This window comes from Halichoeres trimaculatus, unplaced genomic scaffold (genome assembly GCF_033239565.1).
Source record: "Halichoeres trimaculatus isolate MK-OKI-2021-1 unplaced genomic scaffold, fHalTri1.1 fHalTri1_scaffold_17, whole genome shotgun sequence".
NCBI classification, from domain to species: Eukaryota; Metazoa; Chordata; class Actinopteri; order Labriformes; family Labridae; genus Halichoeres; species Halichoeres trimaculatus.
In genome coordinates, this window is record NW_027437195.1 from 19,439,875 (window position 1) to 19,457,677 (window position 17,803).

At 43.0% G+C, this 17,803-nt stretch overlaps 1 protein-coding gene across 2 annotated transcripts in view; it reads right to left on the minus strand.

The window, feature by feature from the left end:
- The window catches only part of gabrb1 (gamma-aminobutyric acid type A receptor subunit beta1), a 59,181-nt gene extending 50,404 nt beyond the window's left edge, over nt 1-8,777 (minus strand). Inside the window, exons 1-3 of one of the 2 annotated variants that reach the window (XM_074692763.1) lie at nt 1,133-1,886; nt 954-1,045; nt 792-859 (exon numbers count right to left, since the gene is read on the minus strand). In XM_074692763.1, coding sequence (XP_074548864.1) covers nt 792-859; nt 954-1,045; nt 1,133-1,212 — 240 coding nt within the window. In that variant the 5' untranslated portion in view covers nt 1,213-1,886. Of the gene's footprint in view, nt 1-791; nt 860-953; nt 1,046-1,132; nt 1,887-8,696 lie in introns of those variants that run through there. The other variant, XM_074692764.1, reaches the window with a different exon arrangement.
- Between the last annotated feature and the right edge of the window lie 9,026 nt (nt 8,778-17,803).

Consider the following 17,803-nt stretch of genomic DNA (forward strand, 5'->3'; position numbering starts at 1 on the left):
AGCACCAAAGTGTTGAGGAGCCAGCGAATGAGAGACCTATTGTATAAATAAGGCTTATTGCACAAGCAGAGAGAGGTCTGCATGTGGAGCTGCAGCAGAGTGAAAGTATGTTTTCACACACACACACACGCGCACACACACACACACGCACATACATATGTTCTCTGACCTCACATAGCTCCTCCAGCTAACACTGATGTGTATATTCTCACAGCAGCAGCATTGATAGCCTGCATTAAGTGGTCAAATCATATTCTGCAGACGCTCTGCTCCACTGGGCTCCTTCCTCCCGTTGACTCACTGACAACCGTTATGTAATTACTGCATCGAGGCCAAAAAACGGACAAAACGCGCTCACAGACGTCTTATTCCTCCTCCTGTCTGTTCCCTCATGTGTCCGTCTCCCTGACCGCTGCTGCTGGAGCCGCGTGCGCGGAATCACTAAACGTGTCTCTGTCTCTCTCTGTCTTGTTAATACTCTGCCTCCGCCGGTTGTGACACCACAGGGGAAGTACTTGATGCATACGGATTGGCTTTGACACATTGCGGATCTCTCCATGGTGCTGAAAAGGGGAGCGGAGGGGGGAGGAGGAGGGAAAGAGAGAGGAGTAGGAGTAGGAGGAGGAGGGGGGATCTTTTTAGCTTCCTTCAGGAGCGGCGCTGCAGCAAGCACACCGGCGAACCGGACTGACACCGATTTCAAGCCTCAATCTGCTTTTCTCCCTGCTATTTTTTTTTCTTTTACTGGAGGATGTCGTCTTCTTTACGCGGGAAGGAGGAGAGAAACTTACCATGTTGACTTCAGACACCATGTCAATACTGGCGATGTCAATGCTCATGCCAACATCCACAGGGGGGCCTGTGGAAAATATGAGAGCTGAGTGTGAGCGAGCATCACAGCACATGTTAATAAGGCTGCATGAGCACAGCAGGCTCGAGGAGGGGGGCTTTACCTCCAAAATCAGGCCTCAGACGGATGTCATAGCCCTTCAGCAGCTTGTCCACGGTGGCTTTCACATATGACATGTTGCTGGGCTCGTTGGCACTGAGCAGGGAAACACATTCATGTTCACAGAAGAAGAAATCACACATTGATCATGTATGACACAGACATGACACGTGATATTCTCACCTTTGCGCCCCGCAGACCACAGTCGCCAGCAGGGACAAGCAGCAGACCCCCCAGCACCCGCGGTCCAGAGTCCTCCACATCACTAACTCCTGATCCTGCCAGCTACTTTGACACAAGATCTCAGAGATGCAACTTAGGCTGCAAAATTATTCCAAGCGCAACGCATGCGCGTCGTTTTACCAACATCCAAGCGTCAGCGGCGAGGTGAGAAAAGACGAATCCTGATGCGAATGTAGCCGCGGTGAGGGGGAAAAAACAGCCTATAGGTGTGGAGGCTTCACCTGAGGAGTGAAGGTTGGCGCATGAAGCGTCACCCAGCACTTCACATGTCAATACACAGACACCCCCCACCCACCCCCCGCGCCGGCAGCTGTATTCCAGCAGTCACAACAGAGTCCAAAGCAGATCTGCGTCAGGAGCGTCTCTCCACCGCTGCCGCTAAATGTGTAGTCAGTAAATAATGAGCGCAGATCGTAGCTGCCCGGTCACCTTAACTAAGGCAGAGAGAGGAGGAGAGAGGAGAGAAGGAGAGAAAGAGAGACAGGAGAGAGGGAGAGGAGCGTCATGCAACACAAGCACGTCTGAGGAGCTGCGCATTTTTCGGGGCAGCGCATCCCATTCTGCTCGCGTCACGGGCTGCACCAACTTAATTAATTGTTTAAAATCCCAGAAAAATGCATTAAAAAATGCAACGCACGACTAAGTGATGAGAGAGGAGATAAGATACGCTGTGTGGGAGCCGAAATGGATTCTGCCTCCACTGCAGGACGTGAAGGGAATGAAGAAGTATTCTGCATTTAACCCCTCAGAATATCCACAGCAGAGGATTTTCACTCAGATCTCCTATTTCTAGCAGAATCCTCTATTTTTAGTAGAATGAATTCAAATTTGATACAAAACTATCAACAACACCACATTGAAGTCATTCAACATCAGAATTCTTAAATCTCATGACACTCTGAAGGTGGACCTGGACCCTGACAACCAGGACCAGGACTCACATGAAAAACACCCTAAAGTATGTCCTCTCACCCAACAAAGCCTAACGCTCCCCTGAAGCTGGAAAAATTCCAGTGACATGATAACAGATGGCCGTTTACAGAAGGGAGAGTCATGACCCCTGGTTGCAGGATCATGGAAGAACAAAAACAAATAAAACAAGTTAATAAAAAGTACAAACCACCACTGTGCAAAGAGAAAAGGTGAGTGCATTGCTTCAAATAATGATTACTCTGTTCAGAAAAAGTGCAAGAAACCAAGACCAAGGGAGATCCAGAGATGGTCAAGGAGGACTAAACTATGTGAGCATCAAAACACAAGTTAAAGACAGTCTTTCCTTCTTAAAACACTAATGAAAGGTCCCCAGACGTTGTCTATCACCAAAAACTTCCCACACCACCCCTCAAAAAACCCAACCTCTCAGTCAATGCTGTGCAAAGAGAATCAACCCCCTTAAAGCTCCAGTGGGGAGGTTTTTTGAGGGGGTTTTTAACAGAATGTCTCTTTATGGGCTACACAGCAAACAAGACCACCAGGAAATTAGTGTTTTTTTCTGTCTAGTCATCTCTAAGGTTTGTCACTATTCCACTGGGTCACTGGTCGAGACAGCGATTAACAACATGCTGACTGGAAGTGCCTCAGCTTTGTGTTTCCATGGTGATACATCTGACAGCTATGGGGCAGCAAAGAGATTACAGGAAACTAAGTCTTGCACAAGATCAGCAAAGAGTTGGACACAGGGCTTTGTCCACACAGAGGCGCTGCATGCCAACAGGCAGGACAAGCAAGTGCTTGGGGCCCCAAGCTATAGGGGGACCCCAGAGAGCTGACCAACTTTGAGTCACTACAGAGCAATGACAATGCATCTTGAGCATAGACTGTGTGAGAGGGTTTTTCAAACTGAAGAGAAGCTACCCTTCTGTGAGCAACAAATGAAAAAATAAAAAATAAAAAAAACCCAGGGAGCTAAAAAGACACCAAGTAAGCGGTTAGCAGCACAGATAACAGCTCACAGAAGCTAATTGGAGCAGCTCAGTCTGCTTTACTCTTGTTGAGTCCTGCAGTTTAAGACACCTGCAATCAACTTCTTACTTGAGCTAGCAGGTTGAAAATAAAAACAGCTAACTTGGACATTACTTTTTCTTTATCTATCAAAAGAAACTATTACCAGTTAAAAGTAACAGTGAAGCTAAGAATGTTAAGTATGCAGTATGACTGCTGCGTGTGTGTTGGAATGCAAATTATCACGAACAGGCTAACCTGTGTTTTAGCCCATGATCTATCAGTCTCCTGTTTAGCTTTCTTCTGCTCTTCTTCACCTTTTTCTTTTTGACTTCATTTGTATTTAATGGTGTTGGAGTAAAATCAAATTCAATGACCGTTCTCTAGAGTCCTGGTGTACCTTTCAGATCTGATGTGATCCCTGACTCAAGCGTTTGAAGTAATCAGTGTTCTGCAGCACCTCTGAGGAGGGTGAACACACGATTGTTCTGAGGTAAATATGTGTGGACTTGATTAGGTGTTGGGTTATTTGCATTAATCTGATATTAACAGAGCCTTTTGAATAAACATCTCATCAGCTCTGTACACAGGGGGTTTGTAGGGATGTCATTAAAGCTGTGAGCACTTTGATAGGTGATTAAACTTATACATATTTAACGTGTCTTTTCTACTGTTAGTTATTTTCCTCGTGGCAGTGCTCTCCAGGTTTCGTTCCCCGACAACCCCAAACACACAAACAGGCAGAGTCTGACCAGGGACTGTATAAAAACATGGATGCTTCAACAACTTTCTCTAAGTGAGGCCAAAATGTGTAGCACTCCCCCTACTGACCGACTGCCGTATAGTATCAAAAGCCCACTTCCTTCATGTTGCTAGATTTAATCATTTCCGTCACAGCACTTCAGCCACATTTCCACCACGCAGTCCGGGTGGTCCAGGTTGGATCGGTTAAGACTGATCCTATTTTCGTTTCCACAGCCAACCCTGTCCCCTCGTGACAGGCAGCATGTAAGCCGGGTGACAATAGCTGTGTCAGCTACGTGATGGCCTGACACCATAGCAGCACGACACAGCGTAATCCAGCACTGAAGGAAAAAGGCAACACAGTAAACAAAGAGCAACGATGGGAGACATCCATCAATTCTCCATTCTTTGTGATTTCCGTGTGCTGCTCTGCAGTGGACCTGAGGGAGTAACAACAACTTCTTTTACAATGGAGGGAGATGGAGATGCATGAGGCATATGCTCACCTGTCTCTTACCAGGTTTACCTGTTTAACTGCTCGTTACTGCAAATATCTAATCAGCTAATCACACGACAACATCTCAGTGAACTTAATTTCGTAGACATGTTGAAGACCAGCTGCTGAAGTTCAAACTGAGCATCAGAATGGGTTGCTAGTCAGTGTATTTGACAAACTGGGATTTATACCCACTACAGATTCTCATCATAGATGTGCAGCTGACAAATCTGCAGCGTGATGCCATCATGTCAATATGGAGCAAAACCTCTGAGGAAGGATTCCAGCACCTTGTTGAAGATTTGACACCAAAAGTATAGGCAGAAGGGGGTCCAGGTGGACCAAATTCAGTGGCCAGTAAGTGTGTATAGCTTTTGTACTCCTCTCTAAATGGCCTGCACTGGAACAGCTCTCTATTTTAGTCTTTACAGCTCAAAGTGCTTTTACACAACACGTCACATTCATTCTTTAACACACACATTCAAACACTGATGGTAGAGGATGTTACGTAAAAGGCCTGTGAGGATGAAATAAGCCCATTCATACACATTCACTCTCTGTTGGCCATCAGACCAGGGGGCAACTTCAGATTCAGTGTTTCCTCCAACCTGTGACAAAACAGGAGCTGATGGACGGATGTTTGACTCTACCACCGAGCCACAGAAGCCTTCATCTCACTGAAAGTCAACTTTACCAGGTGGCGAAACTAGTTGCAAATCAGGCGCAGAAAAACACCTCTCACAGCACAAGAAAAGCTGTTGAGAACACTCCTTACCATTCAAGAGTGTGTCTGAGAGAACTCACAGAAACTCACTTTTTCTTTTCTTGCAGGTTTTAAGTTTTGTTGGAAGAAGACTTTGGGGTTTGGCTGCTGCAGCAAAAACCAGAGGTGGACATCAGTTTACTATCCACTTTGATGACTAAATCATCAAAAGATGAGAGAAGGGCTGGTGCTGATGAATTATTGGTAGGCTGCTTTGATTCAGGATGGAGCTCATCTGATCTTGGATTCTTCAGCCCCAGACTTTGATTGGGGAGAGCTGTTTTTGACATTTAATCATTAAGTAATTCAGCAGAAAAACAGGAGATGTAATCTAAATCATCTCTGTCTGTGTTTATCATAGCAGCTGATAATAATGTCCATATAAAGGGTGGAACACACATTGTACTTGTAAAGGTTATACTGGAGACCAGAACACTAATGAGACAAGAGACTGGAAGTCAACAAACTGGAAGTTCCTCACTGGAGCTTTATTTTGACAAACTACGAGAAAAAAAGTATTAAGCGGTTAGGATCATACATAGATGAAGTTGTCCATGCTTGCTTGGACCTTTCACTAAAAAAAAAATCTTCAGACAACAAGATCGGGACAGCGTGAGACTCTGGGAGATGAAAAAAAATTCCAAACTGGCATCCTAACAGATTGATTTTAGATTAAAATACAAGGAAAGCTGTGTAGACACAACTGTCAACACCAATCACAGACGCCACAGAGGAAATTTAGATGTAATTAACCGGCTCTGACAGCTCGCCTCTCCTTAACCCCAAACTGAACTAATGGGTCATTTTTATTTTTTCCCACTTTTGTCATGTTGTGTGATGCTTCAGACAGTTCTCCGGGTCTGCAGACACAACCTCAGGGTTTCATTTAACATATGTTTAGCTTTACATGCCACCAGAGCACCACTAACTTTCTCTCCATGCTGCTCAACAGTAATCTGTTCTCTGCTGCCATCTAGTGGTGACAGGAGTTCATCACAGTTTAAAACCAAAGTGTGGAGATTTTCTCTCCGGGTAATGCATCAGTTGATTTGGAGTCTTAAAAAATGTTCATTTGTTGCTATGATTTGGTGGCAGATTTAGAAAAAATGTTAATAATTTTGTTCTGGTACTGTTATAGTTTCATCACATTTAAACTATCATATTTTGATCTTGATACGTTTGAAAATCTTTCTGCATCATGTGTTAAGTGTCCCCTCCAAAGGTTGTATCAAGTGTCTAAAACTGCAGCATTTCTCTTCTTTAACACTTTCTCTGGTGTAATATCTTGGTGTAATAAATGAATCTTGAACTCTACTTCCTGTGTGAAGCTGCTGTGTTGTCCCTGCTGATCTACAGACTAAGGAAAAATCATTACACGCTAATCAAAGTGATTTGTAGGAGAAGGATCCTAACTCCAAGTAAAGTCAGAAGTGAAAACAAATTCTGTGCCACTTTGGCTGTGGCTTTTAATCTGTGGCCAAAAGTGTTATGGACAAAATACAAAGAGTGTGTTCCACTTTTACGATGGTCCTTAAATGCACCTGCAGTAACAGGTGAAACTGAAAACAAGGAGCAGTTGTTGGTAATAACACTAAAAAGTATCAAATGTTAATCTTAACAGACTCTAAGCAGCGCTACTGGCAGCCTGGTGCTCTGACGTATCTGTAGGCTAACATGACAACAAGCAAACTCTGTCAGTTTGTAATGTAGTTTGGTAGCCATCTTTATTTAGTGCCCTGAGACATGAATGTAATGAGTAATGTTAGTGAATCCTGGTTATGTCCTGCCAGTGCTCATCCACCAAGCAGAGCAAACGTAACCTGGCTCTTAATTTCACTGATAGACTCTCAAGTTTTAACAACTATCACTTTCCTGTTTAGCTGTCTTCTACTCTTCTGTCCTTTTTCTGTCTGACAGTTAGGCTCCAGCGTCCACCATCACTACAAATTTAATAAAAGAAATACACAGGTCTGTCTTCTGACTACTAAGCTTCATCAGCCAGCGTGGTGTTGTCATAGAGACCTTGATGTGTTGTATATCAACACAGTCCCACTCAACCCAATGAGTAAGCTAAGAAGTAGCATTAGGAGTAATCTCTTTTGGCGCAGATAACCTCATTTCAAACTATGGATAACGTTCAGGCATATATCTAGAAGTGAGACTTTTTCAAGATCACCATAAAAGTCCTCACAGTCCCTTTAATTAAACACTCACCAACTAAAGATAAGTCATCCAAGGTCACCTCAATAAAGGGCAGTGAAGCTCTAAGTTAATTTTCAAGTTTTAAGTGTCACAAACTCTCTCAATTATGGTCCTGGGCCTGCATGCATGCTTCCAGTCATCACACAATGGGGAACATAAGTCATAACATACCGTTATGGAACAGTCTGTTTGACTGTAGTGTTGGTCGCATGAACAACTTCCAATTAGCTGATGTGCATGACTACTCTGCATAACAGCTGTAAACATAGCATGCGGTAATGGTGTCACTGAGAAAAAAGCATTAACATATTCTTACTGTAGAAGAAATGGACATTTCATTGGAAAGAAGAATCTAGACTGAACAAACAGCTGTTATCGGCCAGTCACTTGTCAAAGATTAAAAACAAGGAAGAAAAGAAAGTTTTACAAAATATTTGTAAACTATATACTGACACTAGATGTGTGTGCTGTTTTCAAGCACAAAGTAAGGATATCATTAATAAAGTAAGCAACATGAAAGCAGCTTTGCAGAACAAGCACCGCCACCAACATGGTACAGGTGAAGGACCACCTGACCCCCAAAAAGAATGAGGACTTGATAGTGGGTTGGTTTGGTAAGGATTAAGTTCATATCCAGGGTATTGCTGGTTGGTTACCTGGTACCTAAAAATTACACTCTAATTCAGTGTTACTCAAATTTTCCCTCATTTTGTCCCTCATGTTTTGATGTTTTCTTTTAGAAATAGGGAGAAAATGGACCTGAAAATCAGAGTATAACTACATTACTGATATATTATTCTATGATTATTAAAATGGACAGTATTTAAATACTTAATTACTTTGATTAAATGAAATTACTCACCATCTTCCATGTATAAATGCACAATTCTGCCTCACTTCTTTCATATATCCAATGCCACCACTCAGACTTTCTTTGAAAGAATTAAAAGCATTTTTCTTGTGGATTGGGCAACATGTGTTTGCTACTGTTATGTTAAGTTAAATTTAAATAAAAAGGCAATGTTATGGAAGTTACTGAGCTCTCCCTAATGTCAGTAAATGTGTTGGACTAATCACAGTGTTACGTGAGAGGCTGTTTGCCTGTCAGTCATCCCTGATACCTATAAAAGGTATCTGTATGAGAGAGCATGCACGTGATTGGTTGATGGACAAAGGAGGCGGGTGTGTTTGTGTGTGCGCGTGCAGCAAGCCTGAAAGATGAAAGAGAAGGTAAGAGGAGAATGTTTCCAAAGTTCTCTACCTAAGCTTAAGCTAACGCAAATTTCAAGTACTTCTCGTATGTGTCACAAGGAGGGGTTCAGTAAACATCAGGACAAGACAAGTTCTCAGAGACTTACCAAACATTTCCAACATGGAACATATGTGAAGTTTTTTAAGCACCCCTCCACCTCAGGTGTTGTTTTAGCACAGTGGTGCTCCTCAGCTGGACCACAGAGTTGATGCACAGTTTGTTTTAACACACTTTCTAGCGTTACCTGATGTAAACGCCTACACACTGACAGTTTTGAGCCTGGCTGCTTTCTATGCTGCTGCAATATTCCACGTGTATCAATCAGCGGCTTTACTTCACTTCCGCCCTGCTACGCTCGTGTTTACGTGCGGAGGAAACAGCTCCGCTGCTCTGGTGGGGACGTAATAACGGCACAAGAGATGGTATGGGCGGGGGACGGTGGACACGTTTTGGGCCAAATTTCCAAAAACACACAAAAGTAGTTTAACCCTCGGACTTGATTCAAGACGCCTGTTTATCACCTCAATTAACATGGGCTTCGACAGGGGGCCCATATTTGACGGAATTTCAGCTAAAACTATAATGTCAAAATATGGCCCAAACCCTAATGACTAGCCCTTAAGTTTTGGGCCAAATTTCAAAAAACACAAACCAAGGGTTGTAACCCTTGGTTTATATCCAGGATGCATTTTCATCAACCTGGATGGCATGGCCTTCGACAGGGGGACACATTTTTAATGGAATTTTAGCCAAAACGGCCAAATTCAAGATGCCTTTTTGGGCCAAAAGGCATCATCAATGAAGTCCAAGGGTGTAAACCTCTTTTTCTGTTTTTTGGAAATTTTACCCGAAACCTAAGGGCCCTTAGGTTCCAAAAACCCAAACAACATCGTTTGGTTAACACATGAGAGAAGGGAGGCAACTGAAGCCTCAAACTGGCAAGGCTCACTACTCACTGCTGAAAAATTTTGGAGTCCATGTGGTTTTCCAGGAGCTTCCTCTGACATATGATGTTCTGCCCCTGCCTCGCTTCCATATAATATTTGCAGTCGTGCACGTGTGCAGTTAACCCTGCGACCAAATGTGCGGTTTATAATCGTATGTCTAGACTAATGGTCCTGTTTGTGTCAAAACTGGATGTGCGTATGGGCCCTGGTCTTCACTAGATCACTGCAGGATCTTCTGACTAGTTCATGACATATTTTAAGTGTGGCTCTCTGTTACAAAGCACAGTCAAGCTTTGTTTCAGAGAAAGCTGTGTGCAATGAGGAGAAATACAGCTGCTGTGGCAAAGTAACAGTTCTTTCCAAGGGCAGGAGGCAAGACTAAAATGTAAATGTATGAATTGCAAAGTAATTGCTACGATAAATTATAAATGTTCAAATTAAAAAATCACTCATGATATAATAGATAAAACAGTTTAACAGCCCTGAAAAAAGACGGTCATGTGTTGGTGTAGTAAATACTTGTACCACAGTAACATGACTAACAACATTCAGTGATTGAAGAGTCGCTACCAGAAAGAAGATTTCTTTAAATCAGGCAAATCTATCAGGTCATGTGTTTTTGTCATTCCTCTCCGCACTTGAGGACTGTTCTAACACACCTGACCACAAGATGGCACCCTAAGGTTTCATATATTTCCTTATTCGCTCTGAAAAAATTGGGAAATTTGATTTTCACCTGTTGAGTCTTCAGAAACTGTTTATATTCATCACGTCAGTTAGACTGAGGGGGTGGCCTGGGGTACAGGTGTTAAAGATGTTTAGAAAATCACAGAGTGTTCAGGGACTGACAGTGAGGAGATATTGATTATTAGTAAATCAATATGTTGATGTTAATGAGCTGGGTGCCACAGATTACTGCTCTGGAGGAAACAGACATCCAAATAAGGAGAGTCTTTTTGTATTACAGGTACTAAACACTGGTGTTGATTGAGCTTTCTTTTTTTTTTTTTTACATGTCATTACAGAAAGTTTCATACAAACAAACAAACAGAAAATACACAAATATTCATCTTAAAGCTCTTTTAAGTAATTTTCATCTGAAATAAACACTGATGCCTCTTTCTGGACCATCAAAAAAAGACTGAATATTCTTATCAGGTCAGTGTCTGAAGCTGCTTCTGTCTGCTTACAGCGAATGATACAGCTCACTGTGTAAGAACAGCAGAGGTAGCTTCAGGGATATCAGCGATGAAACATGCAAAAGGTAAATATCAGCAAAGATACACAGCCTACCTCTGTATCCACAGGGGGCGCCAAAATCCACACAGACCAGAAGTCCTTTACAGGAGCTGACTTTGATTTCATCTACAGGCCTGTGGTGATTCACTTAAAATTAGGGCAACTATGGCGCAGTTACCTGCTGATATCAGTTTGATGGATATCAAAGTCCATAAGCTGGCAAGTATTCCTAAAAATGGATCTTCTGAGCTTCGGCAGGCTTGTAGTCGGTCGTACTTTTACAGTGCGCTCCCTCTATTAACATTTAGTAGTTGCATTTTCAGCGCCATCATAAGGACTTCTTTATGTAATCAGCAGATTTCCTCCCCAATAATGAGCCACTCCTGATCAATGTTATCTTAAGCGGCTTCTGAAAACTTCTGGCATGTTGACTCCTGGCCTGGCTCTGCTTATTAGGTCCATGTGTTGTTAGTTGAGTGAAATATAAACAAGCATTTCCCCAGAGGGTATTTTGAAAATAACAAGTGTATGCAGCACTATGCTAATGTTTCCTGCATGCAGCACTGTGCTAATGTTTCCTGCAAAAGTAGAAGACTTCAGTTTCTGATATCACTTTTTGAGTAGAATGCCCAATTTACATCAGTCCCTTATTGTGCACCAAAAAGTAACATAATTTGTTTTTGCATCATTTTATTCCCTTTGACTTATTGAATCAAGATGAATTATCGCACAAAACAGGATTAAGAAGGAGTCTGTTCCCTTTTTGTTAATCCTGATATTAAAATGCCCTGACTGATCCATCCTGGTTGTTTAATAGGCCATATTGTAAACACACATACCTTTACTTCCAGGTGTTATTAAGGTTCAGTCTTTGGATAGGGATGTGCCCTTTACCCTCCACCTCACCTCAGTGTGACACTAACATGAGTCTATGCTCTCATTACCATCAGTCAGTGTTTGACAGCTCCTTCTCCCTCACACAGGAGCCGTCCCCCTGCCATTAAACCCTCATTAGTCCTTCATTTCAGACCCATTATAACCAGTGTACACTCCTAACTGGTCCCACTGCAGCCATCAGTCATTAGATGTGGACCAGGTGATGAGCTTAGAGGCATGTTCAGGGTCAAAAAGTCAAGATTTAGAAAGGATGAATGTTGAAATGAGGACTAATGGGGAAAAAACCTTCATATGAACAAATAGCAGTCATTTCATCGTAGTGATGGGACCTCCAGCTCCTCTCCAGTTCAGCAGTGAGTGCCATGACATGAGAGAATTTTAATTTCCCTGTTTCTGCACACAAGCCTCAACAAAACTGCACCTACACCAGCAGAGGGAAGCTCCATCTGTAACCAGCCCAGAGAAATAACCAGAAAACAAAGCTCCTAATAGAAATGTTCAGGCAGGAGATGACAGGAAGGAGAAAAACAGAAGTGGCCCTCATCTTTAAAGACTCAGACTGTCAGGACTGAACAGCTGCTCTGATATGAAGGCGAGCTGTTGAAGAGGAGAAACACACGTGACAATATGATCATGTAATTTACGGTATCTGTATGACAGCAGCAGGCCTCTTTCATGCCTCCTGCTCTGTGCTGACATGAACGCAACATTTTCAGAGAGAGCTGTCACGACCACATACCTTAATTTACCATGAATCCCCTCCCCCCTGCCACACACACACACACATACACACACACACACACACACACACACACACACACACACACACACACACACACACACACACACACACACACACACGTATGTATGCCAGCTGTGTGTGGCTGTCAGCATCCTTTAGTATCAAAATCAGTTGTACACAGAAGATGCACCCAACAGAGCTGTAAATACTCTACGACATAAATGTCAACAAATGCCAGCCTGAGTACGTTCAGTGATGACGTGTCACAATAAAATAAACCAATATCTGAATCTGCCGTAAACATCCACATCTGTGACATCAAGGTAAGCCACAAGGAGAATACATTACAGGGAGAGCTTTATGCATTCAGTGAAATGGAGAAAAGATAGCAAACATGCTAACAGAATATTGTTGTTTTGTTAATCCATTGTGTACAAACTGGTCCATGGCTCTGTCTTGGTGTTATGAACCAATTTAGTGAAACCTTAGTTGGTATACCTGCAAACCTGTTAAGAGTTTCACTGCCACAAAACACTGAGTGCCACCTTCACCTTTAATAAGATGTAACCTGTGATTTCTTAAGCAGGTCAAAGTCTCAAACAAAGAGGACAAGACCTGGACAGGTTACCCAAATGACTGCTGAATTGGAAATATTTAGACAGATCTGACCTGGGGGAATCACAACACTGACAACTAAAATACACCAGATGCATCTGCAGTCCATCTTCCCTCTGTCACAACAATGGATCAGATAGTTTTATATTCCAGTCAATTTGTCAACGTACACAGGATCTGTTCTGTTGCGGTTCGTCTGCGTGGCTGGTCCGTCATGTAGGTAATACACAGCCATCCTATTTTCGCTGGACATGGAGCTGGGACGCAGAAAATTCAGTGTAGGGAGGATCAAGCAGGACAGGAAGTCGTGACTGGAAACTACCTAGAACACCCAGTGACTTTCAAGATAAAACAAATCGTATAAAAATCAGTTTGTATCTCACTTGACCATGATGGCAAATGGACTTAATGAGGAGCGCCATACCAGAGGTCAAAAAGTTTGAGGTTTTACAGCCCAACATGAGTGAAGAGAGGATCATCAATGGAGTGGGATGTGCGGGAACTTCTCTGTCAAGACCAAAGTCTCCTATTTATGATCTGATGAAGGCTGTGCAGTATAGAAGTGTGTGTGCCATGCCAAAAAAAAGAAAAGAACGAAAAAAATCATGTTTTAATGTGGCGTAGCAACAATACACTTCCATAGTGAAGATTTACAGCTTATAGAAGCTTTGTAGTTCAAGTTGTGCTAACTTTTTAACACATTAATTTAAGTAAACATCTGTTTGCAGATAATGAATGTAACCGAAGCCTATTGGTGCCTCCCAGAAGTAAAAAAAAAAAAAACAGAAGCAAATGAACACCCAAAAAAAAAGAAAACCCCCAATACAAATATGGCTCACTTGGGCAATTTAATAGAATTCTTCCTTATACATGCAAAAAGACATAGAGAGGTTCAACTGTCTTTGAATACTGTGGATGAGATAATGATAATTATGCGTACACTACGATGGATTTTGAAATGCATGAGGCTCTGAAGAAGGAAGAATCAGTCCGACCCTTCGGAAGTGGCTTCATTTATCATCCACAAGCAGGAGGGGCACACAAGGCTCCTTGGATACAAGCTGCACCAGTCCAACGCTGCCAAACACGCTGTAGCAATACACCTCTGGAGGATATAATGTGTGCAAAAAGAAACAGTTCCAAATCAGCTGTGAATTTTTACTTTTTTTTTTTTTTTTTAACTAAACCAGCCACTGTGCAGAAGGTAAATTAGCATTTTACTGTTAAGTCCTTCAGATCTTCATTACGACGGGTCAGAATGTGTATGTTGTATGTCTGCATGAGGAACTGAAGGTGACTGTAGAAATCTTCTGCAGTCATGTCCCACTAACCCAGAACTCTGGAGGCTTGAAGGGTCAGGCTGGTCCCGTGATGGAGCTCTCCATCTGGCCTCAGGTGGAATGGTTCATACTGGACTGAACCTGTCAGGATGCATTTAGAAGCCGAGTTCAGCTACAAGGCCGAGCGCCACGGCTGATGTTAGAGTCAACCACAGAGCAAATAACCATTTGAATGAAACATCATTATGCTCAAGTGGTCGGTCCTCTGAATAAAACTTCCACCCTTTCCACATAGGCAGTCTGCTCTGCACGCTTTCGAGACATCTCAGTTCAGACATATGCAGCCCCTCAACTGAACTGATGTTGGAGAACTATAACAGTTCCTGGCCACAACATAATGAAATAGTGGCTATGAGCTGTTGATTTGTGGTTGTGAAGTAGTTTTCAAGTTTTTATCAAACCAAGCCGCGACCTCTGGCTGTAAGTAATCAAGCCTGTGCAGGAGTGCTAAAAAGCTACAGTTCACTGAGTGCCCACTTAAGACTGGCTGCAGAAGGACTGGAAACCACAAACACTCAAAGTCAAAAAGCTGATTTTTACAGCATCATTAAATATGTTTACAACCTGGTCCAAAAAAAATGTTTAGACCAAACCTAATCCAACACAAATCAAGTGGGACAGTAACTAAGGCACTGAAACCACATTAATGCATCATCAGATGCATCCGCAGTATGGCTCTCTTCTGCTGCGTGTTGACTGTCGATGTCAACTCACACTGGCTGTGTGTTTAGTGCGGCAAGATGCTTGACTGACAGACAGCTGAAGCGGCAAGACTGAGGAGTTCAAGCGTAACCCCCATTGACTGTTTAGAACATGGACGTAGCCTCCATGACGTCACCCGTCTGTTCCTGAAACCTTGAAATGAAGCAATCCGTGGACGCAGTCACATTTAATATGACACCGGCTGTGAGCTTCCTTTCTAACAGCTATAGTGGGCCTGCCAGTCACGTGACCTGAGCTGTGCCTCTGATTAGACAATCAAACGCGTTTTAGACCCAAGATGTTTATTTGAAAAAGGCTGTAAATATGCTTTTTAATGCAGTAAAAGACCATAATTTTTGGCTGGGTGACTTCTGGTCTCTCTCCAGCCTTAAGCGGATTCTGGATGAACAGCAACTTCTAGCACTTCAGCACAGGCTTCACTTTTACTTTACGGATGTTGCCCCTTGACCCAAAGCACTCTGACAAGCAGCCCGAATATGCAACTTGGCCAGTTGGGGCATAAAATCTTAGTGTGCAGGTGTTTCGTCATTGTGATTACTAGTCATTCTCTGACAGTACGTTTACATGCATCTCTAGAAATCAGACTATGAGCTGAGTCACAGGGCAAGATCAGACTTTTGAAATGCATGTAAACAGCTTAGTCAAACTGAAATCAGACAAAGCATAGCTCGATCGACACACCAAGATAACACCAATTGTAATCAGACAATGGCTGGATTCAGCAGGGCTCAGCAGGTTTGGGTATGCTTCGACATGTAGCTGGAAGACGAAGTAGATGACCATGACTAATGGGATGGCTGCACTCATACAGTCCATGTCTCAAACACAACAAACAAACATCATGACGCATACTTTCATTAAAATATAGAGAGCTTCAGCCGCATCCATTTCCATCAGTCTTGTTAGAATGTTGCTTTCTCTTTTGGTGAACCAAAAGTAGTTTGACACGCACGCAGCTTGGCTTATCACTATAGGACACAGCGCCGCCTACTGAAGCAGAGTGAGACGTTCTTGGCCTGAAGTCTGATTCTCTTTTCTGCATGTATACGGCGTCGAGACTAGACCCATAACAAAGAAACCGAACACCCGCCACTCTGAGGGCGTACGGTAGGTTACATGTGGTTAAACTGACTCATGCTGCATGTTGAATGAGTTTGCATGAAGTCAAGTTGTCCACACCTGAAAATCTGTGAACTCATTGTGGTTTCAGGGTATCTGCAACAAACTTGATGGGAGCATAATAGGCTTCTTCCCAGGTTATTTGGACTCTGCAGCAAAAGGGATGTTTGTAAGTGACGCTGCATGATGAGGTATCCTTCAGAAGCATTCAAGAGTGAACGATGGGAGATGACTGATGGCTCATTTCTCCAGCTGAGTCCTGTCATTTTCTTTTTCAGGAAACCATCATTCTGCTTCCATCATCATGAGCGCCTTTTGTACTATTTCCTGCTCAGGTCATTGTGACTGTGCCAATGACTAAGCATTCACACTTGATGCCTGGGTCCACTTTCACGACCCTTGAGAGCAGCTCTGCCCTAACAAACCAGGGAGTGTTCTGTCTCGAGTGCTAACAGTCATCAGGAGAAAGCACGAGCTGCTACAAGAGACCACTTCTTCCAAATACTGGCAGCCCTTCTGATCAAGATCCGTTCGGCTGAACTGAGTCTTTTACAGCGTAGAGGTTCGTGTGATAACACCATGCATCCTTGGCATCCAAGTGTGACTCCAGCTCTGCTGACCTACAACTCTCAGGGAAGAAGAAAGAAAGTGCTAGCTGTCTTTGCATCGACAAGAACAGAGCAGGTTTCAGCCCCTTTGTTTCTCCAACTATCACAGTCCACAGGAAATACAGGTGAGAGTCGAGAGCAACAGCTCTTCAGATTTGGTTTCTCCTTCAATGCCAACATCACTCAAACAACTTTCTCCTGCAAATGACTTCACCACAAATAAAGGAGGATAACTGTTACAATCAGGAGCATCTTCTTTAATCACTCTCAGCAGATGGAGAGCTTCGACATGCTTCCCTGCTTCCCCGCTGTGTGTGATATCAGCCACCTCCTGACCTTATTCTTACCCTTCGTACAGACAAATTTTCCTTTCTGTTAACGCTGTGCATCACAACACTTGAAGCGTTTCATCAGCCAAACCCTCTTATGTTGAACACTGGATATTGTCAGGCCCTCTGGTGGGACTTTGGGCTTCCATCTCGTTTTGTTTTGAGACTCCTGTGGTTCTTCATTCAGGCGGCGAAGCTTTTATTCCTGTTCTGTAATAAATGTCAATGATGAAAAACTTCCCCCTTGACAATTTCTGTTTTTCTAAACACATTCAAACTTGACCTTTTGCAGGTACACTGTTTGCAATGCATTGTTCTTCCTTTGTGGGAACACATTGACATATGTTAGCATTAGCATCTTAACTAGCACCAGAACCCTGTCAGCAGGAGATAGCTGCTCAGCCAAAGGATTTTACATCCCCCTGTGAGCTCTGAACATTTAGTACTCGTCTTTTCTTGTTCCTGAAGGTTGCTGCCGTCAGGGACTATTACACGAGACATTTACGACCTTTTAGGTCTTGATGCTTCCACAGTTCCTTCTTTGCTGTTTTTCTACTGTCTCATTGTGTGCTCACAGAATACAGGTTTTCATGTTGGATATGTTGCGGCACAGGTTGAAAAAAAAACAACTAATACTGTTAGAACAGAAAGATC